This window comes from Apodemus sylvaticus, chromosome 9 (assembly GCF_947179515.1).
Source record: "Apodemus sylvaticus chromosome 9, mApoSyl1.1, whole genome shotgun sequence".
NCBI lineage: Eukaryota > Metazoa > Chordata > Mammalia > Rodentia > Muridae > Apodemus > Apodemus sylvaticus.
Window position 1 is genome coordinate 34,960,660 of NC_067480.1, and position 17,404 is coordinate 34,978,063.

Here is a 17,404-nt window from a genome sequence, read left to right on the forward strand (position 1 = left end):
TCAGAAATCCAAGTGCTGGGATTAAAGGCATGCACCACCACCGCCTGGCCATAAGTTTATTTTTATTTAAACACTTTTAATATTTTTTTCTGGCAAATGTATATGTATGCATATATACATATATGTGTTTATGTTTGTGTGTGTGTGCATATATGTATATATAGTGTGTATGTGTGTGTGTTTGTTGCTCTGGTACCCTCAAAAACTAGAAGATGGTGTCAGGGACTGGAGATACAGATGATTGTGAGCTACCATGTTGGTGCTGGGAATTGAACCTGTGTTTTTCAGCAAGAGCAACAAGTGCTATAAACTGCTGCTGAGTCATCTATCTCTTCAGCCACAAATATAATAAATTTTTTTTAATTAAATGAGTTTTGGCATTGGATGAAGGCAGACTTTCCAACAATTTTTTGAAATGGTCCTAAACACACTTCTTCAATTTTATAGTATTTATGAAAAATGGTGTCCTCAGGATTGTGATGCAATCAAGCAGTAATCAATTCTGGGGGGGGAAAGGTGGAAGATGATCTATGTCCTGAAATAGCTGATATTTAACTTTAACTCTTTATCTAAAACTAAACAAACATTAATATCATTAATATACAAATTTGCTTTTGACTTTAATAAATGTCAAACCAATACATATGCCAGGTAATTGTTTTAAAGTGTAATTCTTTATACTTTATTTTCAGTTAGTGAATGGTTCCTATTCCTATTTCGTACACCTATATACCCAGCACTGTGTAAAATTTCTTGGGCAACATGGTGGGGGAGCCTTAAGAGACACTTGCATGAGAAGCTCTAGTCTGAACAGAGGCAGGCAAAGCAGTGACCTGGTGCTGGAATGTTCTTATTGAATAAGTGATAGAATTGACCTGTCCTGTCTCTGCTAAGAACTTATTGAAACAAAATGAAAAATAATCAATAGGAAAAGAAATGTTCTCAACACTCACAGGTGCTTAAAGAAAAGAAAAAATATTTGTTTTACATAAAAATATTTGCTTCACAAACTTGAATGTTTACAGATTGAAAGATTTTTTTAAAAATAAATTAATTAATTAATTTATTTATTTATTTATTTTTTGGGTTTTTTGGATTTGGATTTGGATTTTTTTTTTTTTTCGAGACAGGGTTTCTCTCTGTATAGCCCTGGCTGTCCTGGAACTCACTCTGTAAACCAGGCTGGCCTCGAACTCAGAAATTCGCCTGCCTCTGTCTCTCAGAGTGCTGGGATTACAGATGTGTGCCACCACCACCTGGCTAATATAATTTTTAAATAAATAAATTTTTAAAATAAATAAAAATTCAGATAGTCAAAGAAAGCCATGAGAGGCACTTTATCACTTAAATCTCACTATCCCTAGAGACTGGGGGAGATGAAGGAACGGGGGCTCTAACTCCTAATCCCCGGTAGAGACCTACTTCCCTAGCTAGACCCAACCACACAGCTATTTCTAAAACAGCACAGCAGCCTGGGACCAAGAGTTGGGGCACAGGAGCCCTCAAAGTACAGCGGAGATTCTGTCCTTTGAAGCAATCAACCTCACCACCTAAGCAAGCCTGCCAGCTTCACCTCAGATGGCTTACAGAATCCAAGCAACCTCATCCTTCCTTTGCTCCCTCGGTCCCTGGCACCAGCCTCATTGGCTCATCACTGATAATGGGACAGACAGACAGACAGACAGACAATGGTCCCTCTCCCTTTTTTGTGTAAGAGGGTAGGATGACCTCACACATGCTACACTGATTCTGAGCGATTTCTCTAGTCTTCTTTTTACATTTAATTGTGAAGCAGAGTCTTAGTTTCAGGCTAGTCTTGAACTTGTCACCCTTCTGCTTCCACCTCCAAAGTAGTTGAGGGTTCTTGTTTGCTTCTCTGTTGCGGTGATAAACCACTCTGACCAAAACCAACTTGGGGGGTCGGGGACGAAAGGGTTTACTTGGTTTATACTTGCAGGTCACAATCCATCATGGAGGGAGTCAGGGTGGGGACTCAAGCAGGAACTGAAGTAGATACTGTGGAAGAATGCTGCTTACTAGCTTGCTCAGGTAGCTGTCAGACTCACCTGCCTAGGGAGGGTGTCACCCACAGTGGGCTGGGCCTCACATGTCAATCAGAAGGGGAAGTGGCAGAGGTATATGTGGGAGGGGGTGTTAGTGAGAGGGAAGAGTTGGGAGTCAACACAGACCAATCTGATGGAGACAGTTATCCAATTAGGGTTCCTTTTCCTAAGTGACTCTAGGCTGTGTCAACATGACAGCAAAATAACTAATAAGGGCTTGCAACACCAGAACTAGGAGTTTTTAGCTTGTCGAGACAGCATCTCACTTTGTGGTCATTTCAAACTCGTGGAAATCCTCCTGGCTTCATCTCCTGGGAGCTGAATTTACCACCACACCCAGAGCAATGGTCCCTTTATAATCTAAATGAGATTCTGTACTTCTCAAAACCTTTCAGTATTCCTATTTTATCCTAATTTAGATGGACGAAAATCATTAAAAGGACTTACTAATCCCCACAGGATTATTCCTGTCCCAACACCTTGTGTGACTCTCCTAGGTCACTCTGTTCTGCTGTTGGCCCCTTTGCTGTGTCTAAAACAAGGAGAGAGCACTCGACCTCAGGACCTTTGCAAGTGCTGTTCATTGTGATCATAACCTGCTTCCCTCAGAGGCACATGGATCTGTCACTTCCTTAAGGACTCACTCACTTATTAGCTGGGATTTCCTGACCGTATAAGATGAGTAAATCAACTCCTTATGACAGATAATTCTGCCACACCTTGCTATATTTTTTTAATTATTTAATTTTTGACAATTTCATACACATATGAAGTAGAACCATGGAAGAATGCCTCTCGGGAGCTCACTAGCTTGCTCAGCTAGCTTTCTTAAAAGGTCCAGACTCACCTGCCTACGGTCTTAAATAGGGCTTTTGTTGTTGATGGAAATACCATGGCCAAAAAAGAAAGTTGGGGAGAAAAAGACTTATTTCGCGGTTATACTTCCACATTACTGTTCATTAATGAAGGACTTAAGGACAGGAACTCAAACAGGGCTGGAACCTGTAGACAGAGCTGATACAGAGGACATGGAGAGGTGCTTGCTTCCCTTGGCTTGCTCAGCCTGCTTTCTTATAGAACCCAGGAACTTCAGCTCAGGGATGGCACCACCCACAATGGACTAGGCCCTCCTCCATTGGTCACTAATTGAGAAAATGCCCTACAGCTGGACCTCATGAAGGCATTTCCTCAACTGAGGCTACTTCCTCTTTGATGGCATTAGCTTATGTCAAGTTGACCCATAAAACCAGCCAGTACAATATATGTATATGTGTGTATGTGTGTGTGTGTGTGTGTGTGTGTATAATATGTATGTAATACATACATATACACATATATGTATGCATATATGTAACACATGGGTTTTATGAATACATAGGTTTTATGAATAAACCTAATTAGACTGAAGGAGAGTGCATCTGTTATTATCATAACCATGTAAAAACACACACCTGTGAAAATAAATTTTACTATGGTAATGACTGCTGACTGAGTACATGGGAGATTTTTTTCTGAAGACTCTGACTACTGCTCATTGGTAGAGAAACTGACAAGCATGTGTGAGGCCCCAGGTTCATCCCTCAGTACTGCAAAAAGAAGATGGCATTCCTTCCTTAATGGTCTTTAAGGTACTTTTCTAACTTGAAAATTTTTGAAAATATTTGAAAATTAATATTTTTCCATTATAGCGAGCCATGTGATATCCAAATGTAATAAATTCTATAGGAACTCTGTTGGAAAGTTTTCAGGTTTGCCTGCTGGGTTTTCTTTGAAGTGGTAGTACAGACATAAGTGAGAAGCTGTGTTTCCATACGATGCACACACTCTCCCTCTCATGTGTATGAGTGAGTCTCTCTCTCTCTCTCTCTCTCTCTCTCTCATGTGTGTGGGTGATTTTTCTGCATGTATGTCTGTGCACCATGTGCATGCTTAGTACCCTTGGAAGCCGGAGGAGGCATCAATCCCTTGGAACTGGATTTATAGATGATTGCTAGTCGCCTGATAGGGAGGCTGGGTCCTCTGCAAGGATGGCGAATGCTCTGAACCAGTAAGCTATCTCTCCAGCTTCCATCTGATGTTCCTAAGAGGTTCAGTGGTTTGTGCTTGTCAAACAAATTGTCCATATTTTAAAAAATAAATTTTATGGAACTCTACATTGTACCCTTCCTGTGTCTAGGAGAATGTCTCCCCAACAGCCTGTGTGTTGGAACCCTTTTAGAAGGTGGTGTGACCTTTAGCAAGTGGGATCTAGTAGTCCAGTTAAGTCTGTGAAGGTGAGCACTGGGCTTCAGCCCAACACCTTCCTTTTCCGCTTCTTGAGTACCATGAGGTGAAGAGTTCATGAGTCGCAATATACTGCTCAGCACAGATTCAAAAGCAACGGGGCCAGCTGACCCAAACTTTCCTACACTGAAACCAAGGCAAACCTTTCTCCTTTATAATTTGATGATCTCGGGAGTTTTGTTACAGTCATGCAAAACTAACAAACACAATTCCAGCAATATCTATGATGAAAATTAAATTTATATTTTAGAATAGTTTTAGATTTACAGAAACTTTCAAAGAGTCCCAGTGTTCTCAAAATCCCCACACCTAGTTCCCGTGTTATTCATACCTTACTTAATATTCTCCATTTGTTATAACAAAGAACCCGGTATTGATACATTATTGCTCACTAAAGTTGACACTTTGTTCAGATTTCTTTACTTTGTCCCCAGTGCCCTTTTCCAATCTCGGTGCCTCCTCTAGGATATTGCACACCGTGGCTATCCTGTTTCCTTGGCCTCTTCCATTGGATTCTTGGTTCCTGGAGGCCAGACGTTCTCACCAGTACCAACGTCTTCTGAAACAGGACCTCGGTAAATGTTGAATTTAATCGACCTGGTTTCTATTTTAAAATGTCAACTATTTGATGGAATGATTTAATACTTGCTTCTGAGTAGCATTATCTGCCCGGACATCTATCCCTCCCAGATGAGCAGTGAGATTTCACTTGGCCCTGAGGTTTTATGACGGGCTTCACTTATTACAGCTGGCAGATCTCTGGTACAAGCCTAACTCCATAGGAAAAACCTGCCCTGCAGCTGCAATGCCTACCACCTGTGTCTCAGCTTTGACTGTCAGAAGAACTGTGTGGAAGCCACCCCATTGCTCCACCTTGGCCTACAGCCTGAGGCCTCTCTCACAGGCATCTGTGGGGATCCCTAGATGAGCTATAGGAATCCCCAACATAAAAAATAATGAATGCTACCAGTGAGTTCTAATAGTGGCTGGGGCCTATTGTTTATATTACATATACAGCATCCCCAAATTCTTACAGTGTGCAATATTATGCAGTAAATAATTTTATCCCAATTTTAGTTTCAAAAACCAGGACACAGAGGAGGTAGCCAGCAAATATGCAAAGGAACAGATCTAGAATCTGGACTCAGAACCACCAAAGCACATGTTCTGAGACCTTACATCCCCTAAATTGTTGGTTCTCAACTTTCCCGATGTGGCAGCCCTTTAGTAGAGTTCCTTATGTTGTGGTGATCCCAACTATAAAATTAGTTCCTTGCTACTTCATAGCTGTAATTTTTCTGCTGTTACGTATCCTAATGTATATATCTGATATGCAAGATATCTGATATGTGACCCCCCCCCCGAAGGGGTTTCTACCCACAGGTTGAGAACAGCTTCCCTAAATATTTTGTCAAGACAGAAGCTTATGAAACTAGAATATTCATTATGGGGTCAAGGAAGGGACCATAGACAAGAGATTTTTCTGAGACCATGGCTGTTTCCCATTTACTTGGTTCCTCAAAAATCAAATAATTCAGCAAATAATAGTATCTGATATGTTCAAGATATGAACAGGATTCTGGTAAACCCAATTCAAATCCTGGCATGCATATCGAGCATTGACAACTTAAGATCCAGTTCAGCACATTTTTCTTCCTAGGAAAACTGTTTCCGCAGCATAATCACACTTCTATGTTTACTCAGACAATATGGCTGACACTGAGCCTCATAGTTCCTTAAGTCAGGTGCCTGTGGCCTACCTAACACTCTCTAGATGTTACAGACCCTCCTCACTGATCCAAGGAAGTCCTTACACAGCACCTTTATGAGTCCTAAAATAATTGGGATGCTGTGGTCCTGTCAAAATGGTATCCAAACCACTGGTATCTACTACCAATGGGGGTGGTAGCTTGTGCCTGTGATTCTAATACTTGGGAGGCTGAAACAGGAGGATTGCTGTGTTTGGCACTAGTAAGTTCCAGGCCAGCCTGAGTTATAGTTTGGGATACCATCTGCCCAAAACAAAACAAAAAACAAAAACTTTCCCAAACACAGTAAATTCTGTCATTGTTAATCAAAGTCCTGTAATTATTTACGGAAAGTATGGGCCAACATTACCCCCAGTGTCTTCCAAAGACTGTTCCATACTTTGGGACCTAAATCACCATGAGCTCCACACAAAACATGGTCATAATCTGGTAAATACCTTGGCAATGCCTTTTGCTCACACTGGATAGGAACAGGAAGATCTGGCTCAGAGCTCACATAAAGCAAATCTGTGGTCTTTGCATAAGTCCCAAGGTCCACAGCCAGGGACAATTTTGTCCTGGTGGTAGAGAGGGATACTTTTGAAGGTCACAACTGGAATGCTTCACTAGTGACTTCAAATGAGTAATGGCCAAAGACACCACTTCACATTGGCACCTGTGATCAAAACTTATCCAGCTCAACACAGTAGTGCTGGTGTGAGAAAGCCTGGTGTGAGGTGCAAACACACACACTGCCCGACAGGCTATAGCTGCAAAAGGTTATGTGTTCTGCCCAAGCACATGCTATGTCCAAACACACAGGTCTTCGGGGCTCTTACATGATGGCTTGTGCACCTTTGGCATGAAGCTGGCTGGGTAAAAGGGGCTACGCAGATGCACATTTGCCCTCTTGCTACCGTGCACCTCCCTAAGACACTCTTTCAAGTTCTGACCAGCGTTGCAAGCACAACACACACCTAATCAGAGCTTAAAGATCCCAGTTTGAAACTCTAAGAGACACACAAAATGTGACAAGCAGAAAGACTTAAAGCTCCAGGTAGCTTTGAGTCAGTTTACCTTTCAAGACCAGGGGATAATCTTTTTGTCCCCTCGACCTGACCTCTCATTACTGTCCCCATTACGGATATTTAAAAACAATATTGCCTACCCACCCACCCAAATAATAATTAGAAAGCTGGAAACTAGAAAGTTAACATTTTAAAACAAGTTTAACTCAAGGCCTTACATTTAAGGCATAGTGTAATACTTATTTTCAAATGCTCCAAAAATGTCATAGTCATTTAGAATAACCCCCCTAGAATTCCCCCCAGAAACTCATTTTCTTTTGTTTCATGTTTGGAGACAGTCTCATGTAGACCAGGCTGGCCCAAAAGTAGTTGATGATGCTTTGAATCTCTAATCCCCTGCCTCCACCTCCCATATGCTTGGATTACAGGCGTGTGCCACTGTGCCCAACTTCCCCCGACTGCTGGGGATGCCACTGGGGTTGTGTGCCAGCACTCTCCAAACTGACCAATCAGGCTGAATCCAGCTCTTCCAGCTCTGCTTTCTCATCCAGTTCTTGTTGGTTCTTCCCAGGTTTCTTTCTGGCCTCAGCTCTTTGCTGGGCATGGGGATGGGGGATGGGGAGTGGGGATGGGAGGGGGAGGAAGTTTGGTGTTTGTTTGTTTGTTTCAGCTATTTCCCAAGGCACCTTGTGCTCTTCAGAGACAGGGCAGAAAGTGTAATGTAATGTTCCTACCGTCTGGGAAGGAGGAGGAGTAGGAGGAAAGAGAAGAGAGGAAAAAAAATCTTACAAAGCCATCTTTTTCCTCCTTCTTTACCGAGTGGGGAGATGGCCATTTTCCTCCTCCTCACAGGGCAGGGGAGGGGGCACCTGGAGAGACACCGGAAGGAGAGGTTAAGAATATCTGAATATCACCCTGCAGGCTCTACCCAAACCCTCCTGTACCTTACCTTACCGTACTGAGCTACATCTTGCTGACTTGTCCCTTTGGACTTCTATTCCGTGAACCTTGGAGTTTTCATTAGTCGGAGAGTTTTGTGCTCTCTGCGTCCTGGTGATTAAAGTTAAAGTGGGGACCTGGAGGAGGGAGGTGGGTGAGGCTAGCAGCTGAGTTTAGACTGGGCTTTTCAGTGCGTGAACTTCCTGCCAAGTCCTTTCCCTTCTGCCTCTGTAAACGCCTGGTACTAGAAACAGCTGCATCTACAGCGGTCATCGCCAGGAAAACAGCTGGACTCTGCTCCCAATCTGTCTTCTCTCCTTAAACTCAGGAAGCAACTTTTCTGAGGAAGAAAGGAGAATTATCCAGTTCCCAAATTTCCTCCAAACGAGGAAGAGGGGGAAAGTGCCCTTCTCTGCTTCCACTCTGAGAGGAGCCCTGTACCGCCGCCTGGGCCCTGCTAATAAAAGCGCAAAGCGTAAATGGCTTGGGGATTATTGGCTTTCGCCCTTGGACTGAGACATGAGATCACGATTTTCAGTCGGGGAAGGAACCGCCTCTGCCAGGCTGTCGAGGCCGCCACTTCCCCTCCCTGCGCGGGTCCTGCATTACATCACGGTGAGCTCTTGCTGGTAGGGGGGAGAGGAGACTTCTCCTGGGACCTAGCCCCAGACAAGGAAGGAGAAATCAGATAAAAAGGAGGGGGTGGGAGGAGTGATGTTGAGAAAGTGGGAAAAGGAGAAAGCGGGTCCAGTAGCACACCATTTTAGAGGCTGTGTGTACAGGCAAAACAGACAGCCTAAAACAGCTGCACCCCCAAATGCGTTCCTGCAACACCTCCAAGCCCACCTGAATCCCAATTTTAAGTCCAACATAAACTGATACAGAAAACTGTCAGGATACCTAGGTAGAGAGGATTAAGGGTGCTTCAGTCAGGGCCCCTGGACTTGGAAGGACTAAGGGCATCTGCACTGGGGTGGGGTGGAGTGAGGTTGGGTGGGGTGGGGTGGGTGGACCAGAGGGCTGGGCGGGGGCGCAGCAGCCAGCGGTTACCTCCCCTGCCAGGCGACAGCAGTCAGAGGGGGGAGGCAGAAGCGCCTCCTCCCCGCCCTGAGCCCGGGTGGCAGCTCAGGGGGAGGACGGTGCCTCACCTAGGCCCGGATGAGGGGCGTATCACGCCATGGCAGCGCTTGCGAACGACAACGGCGGCAGCACCCAGAGCAGGAGCAGCAGCCCCGGGAGCCGAGACGGAGTTAGGGGCCCTACGGCTGGAGCTCATGATGACGGGGACACGGGAGTCCGGGACGCCCCGGCAACCGCCCCCAACCTCCCTCCGCTCGAGGACTACGAGTGCAAAATCTGCTACAACTACTTCGACGCGGACCGGCGCGCCCCCAAGCTGCTGGCATGCCTGCACACCTTCTGCCAGGAGTGCTTGAGCCAGCTGCAGCTCCGCGCCACCGCCGCCTCCAGCGCGGTCCCTGAGCGTGCGCCGCGCCCGCCACCCTGGCACGGCCCGCCCGGCGCCATCGCGTGCCCGGTGTGCCGCCACCGCACGCCGCTGCCGGACAGTCGCGTGCACGGCCTGCCCAACAACACCAAGCTCGCCGAGGCCTTCCCGCTGGCTCTGCGCGCCGCACACGATCCGCTGCCCCAGGACCGCCTCCCGCCGCTGGCCTCCCGCCGCCCCGCGCCCACCGCTGCCCCGCCGCCAGTCCCCGCCCCGCAGCCGGCGCAGCCGGCGCCACCACCCGCTGAGGACGACGCCCCTGGACCTCGGGGGCCGCCCTGGTCTCCGCGCCCCGGGCGCCTACGAGAGCTGTCAGAACTGCAAGCGGGCGGCGCTCACCGCCGGCTGCGTGTGCGTGGTCTTCTCGTTCCTCTCCATGGTGGTGCTGCTGTTCACCGGTCTCATCTTCGTCAACCACTACGGCGGTGGTGGCACCGGCGGTGGCGGCGGCGGCGGCGCGGGTGGGGGATCCCCGAGCAGCGGTTCGTCCCCCGGCCCCGCCCCAGCTACCGGATCGCCTTCGCCCTCGCCCGTGGGGCCCATCTGCCTGTCGGTGGCTAGCATCCTGGCGCTCTTCTCCGTGGTAGTTACCTGGATCATCTGCTGGCTCAAGTACCGGCCCGAGGGGGCGGCCGTGGGCTCCGCAGGAAGCGGCGGCAGTGGCTCCAGAGCGCGGGCAGCCGCAGCTCTGGGCAGGAGAAGTGATACGTAGCGGGAAGGCACACCCTGCTCCCCGCTCATCGCCTACCCTCAGCGTTCCCATAGGACCTGGCTTTGGATTCAGTGAGCTGGGGTTTCTCCCCGCTCCGCCTGTGACCACGGACTACCGAATCACTGCGGAGCCTCGGTTTCCCTCCTCCTGGTCTTCTTGTCCCCTACTTCCCTTATCTTGGGTGAGAGAGGGAAACAGACGAGAAAGGGACGCTGATGTGTGTGTGTGATTCTTTACCCAAACCTCTTCTTTATGCGTCACTCCCACCCTGACCAAAGTGTATGGCTGTCCCTGCCCCATAGCCTGAGGATGTGCAGAAAGCGGCGGATTCCTGGCACCTAAAACTTGGGTGCTCCTTTAGGGGTACCGCGCGCGAGCGCACGAGCACACGCCTGTCCACAATAGTTGTGAATGGACTTGAATCTCCTAAAGGAAAAATGAATAAGATGTCAACACAAATGATCTTCCTGCGTCTCAGAGATCCCGGGAGGACAGAGATTGATGAACAGTCAGGACCCACGCCCTTGAGTTGAGTTGAGGGAAGCCTTGAGAGCCCGAAGACTTTTGCGCGGAGCTGGGCAGGTGCTCAGCGCGCTTGCGCATCCAGGGCTGTCTCTTGTCTCCCTCAAGCGCGCACTCGTCGGTGATCTGCTGCTTTCCGCCTGGTGGCTGGAGCTGAGCCCAGAAGTCCCATCTCCTGGAGGCTTGCGGTTGTTTTATTCACAGTGTTACTGCCAGGCAGTCATTTTCAAAATTCTGTAACCGGACTCGACTCAGGGAGCTTAAAGAGCCTGACCTCCCTTCTCTCAAAACTGACTTACTGTTGCCCCCACATGGAAGACAATGAAAGCTATTTATTCAGAGTATAAACTATAAGCTTCCCCTTTTCCCGTGACACCCACCCCCCAATTTCACTAAAAAAATTAATTTATTTTTGAATATATAAATCTGGAAGTTTTGCACCTTAAGATCTCCAGAAGTTGTTTTGAGCAGTGTCATTCCTCTTACCTCTGATCCAAACACATTTCATAACAATAAGCAGAAAATCAAGGTGTGTTAGTAATTCAATATTTTATACTGTGAAACAATAACTTTCAACTATATGAAAACACATATAATAATGCCCAAAGATAAACTGAAAAGTGTCTCTGTCTCTGGTTATCAAGATAATGAACATTTAGCATATCTTGGGTTTAATTTTCTGCTGCCATGGAATCACTTGGAGTGTCCAGACTAAATGGGGAAAAAATACACATCGACCTGATTTTGAGACTGAAGGAATGATTTGTGAGTGTGTAATGCACATGGTGGAGTTGCCTTTTAAAAAGAAAAATGTAGATCTAAAATGTATTTTGTGTGAAAACAAATGTCTTAGTTCACCCTTTGGAAGTTGGGAAAAAGACAGTTTTCACGCTTTGGAAAAAATCAGAGATGCCACTGGGGGTGTGCTGTTCTCCCTCATGTATTATGATGTCTGCATGATGCCTCTGTATCAACTGATCTGGAGTGAAGCATTTATATTTATCGTACGAGTGGGGTAATTTATTGGCCATCCATAAGTATCATGGAGGCAATTTAGGAACCATAATATGGTGTGTTATATGTCTATGCTGTCTTAATAAAAACAGGAAGTGTTTATAGAAAATAATACACACTGTTTTTTGGTACATTTTTATCTCATGGTGAAATCACTCCCAGCTCTCTGTAGCATCTTCCTTTTCCTTGGGCACTTGCTTCCATCCACATCCCCAACAGCAGATTTTGATGGAGGCTCAGAGAGAAAAATAACTCACATGTGAGAGTGCAGTTGGTTAAGATGGGCATTTTGTGTATTTCTGAGCCTTTTTTTTAAAAAGAAATTTTCCTATTTTTTTTAAAGCTGTATGAGTGCATGTATGTCTGTGTATTGTGTGTGTTCCTGGTGTCTGGTGTCCGTAGAGGCCAGGAGGAGGCCACGGATCCCCTGAAACTGGAGTTACAGACCAAGTGTGAGCATGGGAGCCATGATGGGTTCCTGGGACTCTACCTCTGGCCCTCCAATGCTCTTAACCATTGAGCCCCATCTCTAGCTTCTGAACTTTAATAAGACCCCCTGAAGACCTCTCCTGAAGACCCCCCAACTCTTGTAATATTCTGGAGAGAGAGAGAAGAGTTTAGTCCCCTGTAACAGGCACAAAACCTAGATCCTGAAGTCACACTGTCTTGTCCCAAATAAGAGTCATATTTCGGAGGTGAGCTCTGACTTACATACTCCAAACACTGCAGGCTGTTTTTATATTTATTTCTGTGCTTTATTCACTCTTTGCTTACCTCCTCTGCCGGCATTTGATTTACAATCACGTTGACCAAAATGCATCCACACACGTATATGTGTGTATGTGCAGATGTGTATCCATACCTTGACTTTGCAGACGTGGCCATTCATACACAAACATGTGTTTGCTATTTCATTCCCTTCAACTGGCAGCCTAGAAGTCTGCTCAAAGTCACTTGCAGACCAGCTGGCTTCTTACTTATAGCTGACTTATGATCCACAGAAGTGAACTGTTTCTCATACAGGACAAGTGCATCTTGGAGTTGCCTCCATCACAATGAGAGTCACATTTTGCTTCTTTTGCGGACTGCACATGTAAGTTAGAATTGCTGAAAATCAAATAGATGCCATTCGTGGCTCAACACATAGAGAGGTTTTTTTTTTCCACCTTGGCTGACCTTGCTTTGGTTGCTAATTTCTAACTTTTATACCAGAAACAGAGGGTCGGCAAAATGAGGTGATGAAAGACCTTTGTCTTCTCCTTCTGTGTTGAGCTGTGTAAGCCCTGCTCCATTTTGCAGATTCGATTTAACCATCCTTTGTCACTTTTATAGTCATACATAGCTTTTAGCCACCCTTTTCTTACCTTCACTACAGAGATTGTAATTAGTATAGCAAGTATATACATACTGTGCAAACCAGTATGTATACCTTTTTGTTGTTTGTTTTTTTGTTGTGTTTTTTGAGACAGGGTTTTTTGTTTGTTTTTGTTTTTTGGGTTTTTTTTTTTTTTTTTTTTTTTTTTTTTTTTTTTTTTTTGGTCTAGAAGCCCTGGCTGTTCAGGACCTTGCTTTGTACACCAGGCTTGCCTCTAACTCACAGAAATCCACCTGCCTCTGCCTCCTGAGTGCTGGGATCAACGGTGTGTACCACTGTACCTGTATTAGATATGTCTTAAATATCTACACTAGTAACCCAACTTGGCTTCCATTTATGGAAAGGCCTGGCACAACAACACCTTAGACAAGGAAGGAGTTCGGAAAACCATTATAGAAATATCTTCATTGTCTAGAGGGCTTCTGGGATGACAGGAGGTACCTTGCCGTGGCAACTCTCTCCTTCATATCTTAAAGGAGACTGAGGAGCATCTTAGAGGAGACTTAGAGGAGACTGAGGAGCATCTTAGAGGAGCATTTTAGAGTCAATCTTGGGGATAGCTCCATCTTCAGAGTAGGAAGATCCAGAAAAATTAAATCTAGTCCGTCTTGCACAGCCTCTTGGAAACCTTGAAGACCTTGTGACTCCAGAGTTCAAGGGCTGCAGGTTAGTCTAAATTTCAAGTGAAAGTGTTTATCCTGGCTGCTTGCTTGGCCCCTGAATGCACATTAGCACCTGCAGCCAGATGATCCGATCCTGAGGATTGCTTTCTCCTTATTTGGAAAGACCTTGGGAAATCAACTTGAACTCAGGCTCTACAACAGCAATTTTTGAGGGGAACAACAATAACCCACCCCTACCCCAGGAGGATTTGTCCTCACAGGTGTGCCAGCTAAAATGCGCCGGGGACTGAAAGCTCCATGCATCCGTTGGTTGATGTTACTTTCATTCAAGGCTTTAATTTCACGTTTGCACAGAGTTCTGCTATGTCTACTGCCTGTCTCCAGATACAGGACCACTATCTATCCTTCCTGGTCTTTAAAATTGCCCATGGAAATCTTGTTTATTTGTGGTGTGTGTATGTGGGGGTGGGGGGTGGTGGTGGTGGTGGTGGTGGTGGAAGGTACCATTATTTGTACCTGATTGTACCAGGACAGGAACCTTGTTTTTCTGGTGTTCCCACAAAGCATTGGTGAGTTCTCAGCACAAAGTAAGTGGCTGATAAGTACACAATTAAGTTGGCAGAAGGAAAACTCTGGAATAAATGTTGAACTTCCCCGCCTCACTCTGCCAGCCAGAACTCCTGAGGTCTGAGGGCTATGAAGAGGGTTGGGAGATGGTTTTCTTGGTTGAAAAGATCTTTTTAAGGGTGGAAAAACTAAGGGCCAGGATTAGCACAGTTGGCACAAGGAAGGCATTTCTACGATGCCCAATATACCTAGAACTCGGTGTGGTGGTAGATGGTACGTTCCTGGAATGCCAGCTCCAGGGAGGTGGGCGCAGGAGGAGCCAGAGTTCAAGTCATCCTCCACTGTGTCTGTAGCCTGGGCTACTCGAGACGCTGTCTTAAAAAAAAATGCAGGAGAAATGTATTTACAAAAAGCACTGAGTCCCGAGTTAAAAACTGGAACCCTTGTGGGGGGGGGGGAGGAATTCACACTGCATATTCATCAACAGAACCAGAGTAAAAAAAGATATCTGGCTTTTGTTTCTAAGAATATCTGCACTGTTACATTTAGAATATTTAGGATATGCTGGTGTTTGTGTTCGTACTGTGCTTTTTACACTTGACAGAAGACTTCCCCAGAGCACGGAAAATAGGTTCTGTTATATTTCCCATTACTCCTTGTTTTATTAACCCATCAAGCCTGGTCACTAACCTGCTAATTTTATGGATCTCAGCAGCTCCATCATCTGATTAATCCTGCAACCCAACGGCTATTCTCTCTCTCTCTCTCTCACATGCAACTTAATTCCTAGTTGTTAATATCTGTATTTTACATTTCTGCTTTCACGCAAAGATGAGTAAATTCAAATCGTGGGCATGCATTCTTTCGGAGTGTATACCTCTTCTTCCTTTGAAGTCCTGTTTCATTGTGGATGTTAGAGTGTGGCTTAAAAGACTAGCTATTATTTGAGCAGTCACTGTCTCAAGGATGAGTGTTAAAAGCAACTGCAGTCTCGACCTTAGTTTGAAGATCTGAGACTGAATCAAGTGCGGCGGAGATTTCCTCTGTCATTCGCTAGGTCTCTTGTTTGTCTAAGATAAGCTTCATAAGCTTAGCCCATCACGATTACCTTCCATCAATTTTGATTCTGTGGTTTCTGTTCTCTTAAACAGATCTAAATTGTGCCAAAGAGAAGCAATTTTGTTTCCGTGATAAATTCGCAACCATTCCTGATTATAAGACATTTGGGGAAGTGAGTGTTTATAATCCTATCGTCAAGACTATTCCTGGGAGCCTCGGAAGAATGAGCGCATTTCCTTTACAAAAACAGTTGTCTTTGCATGTAAAATTGGATTATCTTTGGTTTAGAAATGCCAATTTCCAGGGGGTCCAGTTGAGGGGGAGGGGCTGGAATGAGAAGGGGTGGAGAAGTCTTCCTAACATATAATATTTCAAAACAGATCCCCGCATAAACGTGATAAAGTTTCTAATCTTTGCAGAAAGACACGTGTTTCAACAGCTATTTCAGAAAACATGAGCAATGTGGTCCCCTTCGTCCGCGAATAGTCTCCATCACATAAAAATGAATATTTCTATTGTGTGTTCGTTGACCAAACAATTTTTCAATTGAACTCGAGGAATGGAGATGGCGAAGCCTCTGCCCTTCCGGTTTGGGGGAGGAATTATAACTCCTAGTGAGAATTAGAAAATTCTTGTCTGAAGGGGAAAACGGGGAGGAGCAACTTTGTCAAGGAAAATGATTTGTCTTCAGAGGCCTATTACTAAACACACGGAGCAAAATTATCTTGATGAGAGAGTTTGCGCAGCTCCCGCATGTCCAGAGATACCTGGCCGGCTGGGGCACGTCTGCAGAAACGCTGGCCCTCAGAGGCCTCAGCTGATTGGCCAGGGTGGGGAGGAGGCGGCGCGGTGGCTTTTCTAAAAGGCGCCCCAGGTGATTTTCTAAGCTGCTAAAATTGGGAGCCCTATATTTCACACCTTAATGAAACGCCACTGTCTCCCTAATCTCACTTTAATGAACTCGACCCAGCCAGGTTTTTTTTTTTTTTTTTCCTTCTTCTTCCTTTAAAGTATAAATTCCTTGAAGCGGGACAGTGCTTGGATTTCGGAAGTGGGTATACTTAACTTTGGAACTACAGGAGATCTATTCATTTTAACCACTGCTTTAGCTCCCCAACAAGCGCGCCCGCGCGTGTGTGTCGGTGTGCAACTGATTATTGCAACCTGGGTGCAGTGCCTTCTAAAGTTCTGTGAACTTTCCCACCCCTGCTAAGGCATCTGTGATCTCAGCTACTCAGGAAACAGAGGCAGAAGTTGGCAACTAGCCTGAACTAATCTATAAACAAACAAACAATGATTTGGGGCGATTTCTGAATAACCAGGAGAGTCTTGCGGCTAAGTAAGCAGACCATCTCTAAGGACAGTGGCCAGTGACAACTCCCAGCCCCCTTCTGCTGGGGGCAGGTGCGAATATTGGCTCCTTTTGGTGTCAGAGCTAGCTAATGTCTAGAAATAATTATTGGGAGAGCTATTAGGTTTCCTTATAAAGTTCCTCATGCATATTAATTCCAAACCCTTGGAAGCAGGTGTAAATAGATTTGCCCAGACAGAGACTTACCTCTGAAACGGGGCTAGTCTTGATTTTTTCCCCCAGAGTTTGAGTGCAGGTGACTGAGGTGACTCCTTCTGGGCTTTTGGGAGAACAAGTAGAGGCCATAGGCTGCTTCTGCTACTATTGGGAAACCTGGGGCAGAAATGAGGGTACCGGAGTTGGGATGAGGGCTTCCCCCATTTCTGGCAGGGAAGAATTTGGAATCCTGGGGAAGGGTCTCATCCTGGGGAGGGGTCGTTTCTGTCCTTCCACCTGCCTTTTAATCAGGACTGAATACATGACCTACTTGGAGCCAGCCCAGTATCCGCTATGCCCTTATTCCTAGACCAGGTAAATATGCATTTGAGATCAGGAAAGAGAGTATCAGGACAACTCCAAGACTCAAAGGAACAGAAACTTTTCTGAGATAAAA

General features: G+C 45.7%; 1 protein-coding gene across 1 annotated transcript; it reads left to right on the plus strand.

Moving 5' to 3' along the window:
- Positions 1–9,238: 9,238 nt before the first annotated feature.
- Positions 9,239–10,280, plus strand: LOC127692394 (RING finger protein 225). Its single transcript, XM_052192683.1, is given in 2 exon segments — positions 9,239–9,838; positions 9,840–10,280. Coding segments are annotated over 2 exon segments (1,041 nt in total).
- Positions 10,281–17,404: the final 7,124 nt, after the last annotated feature.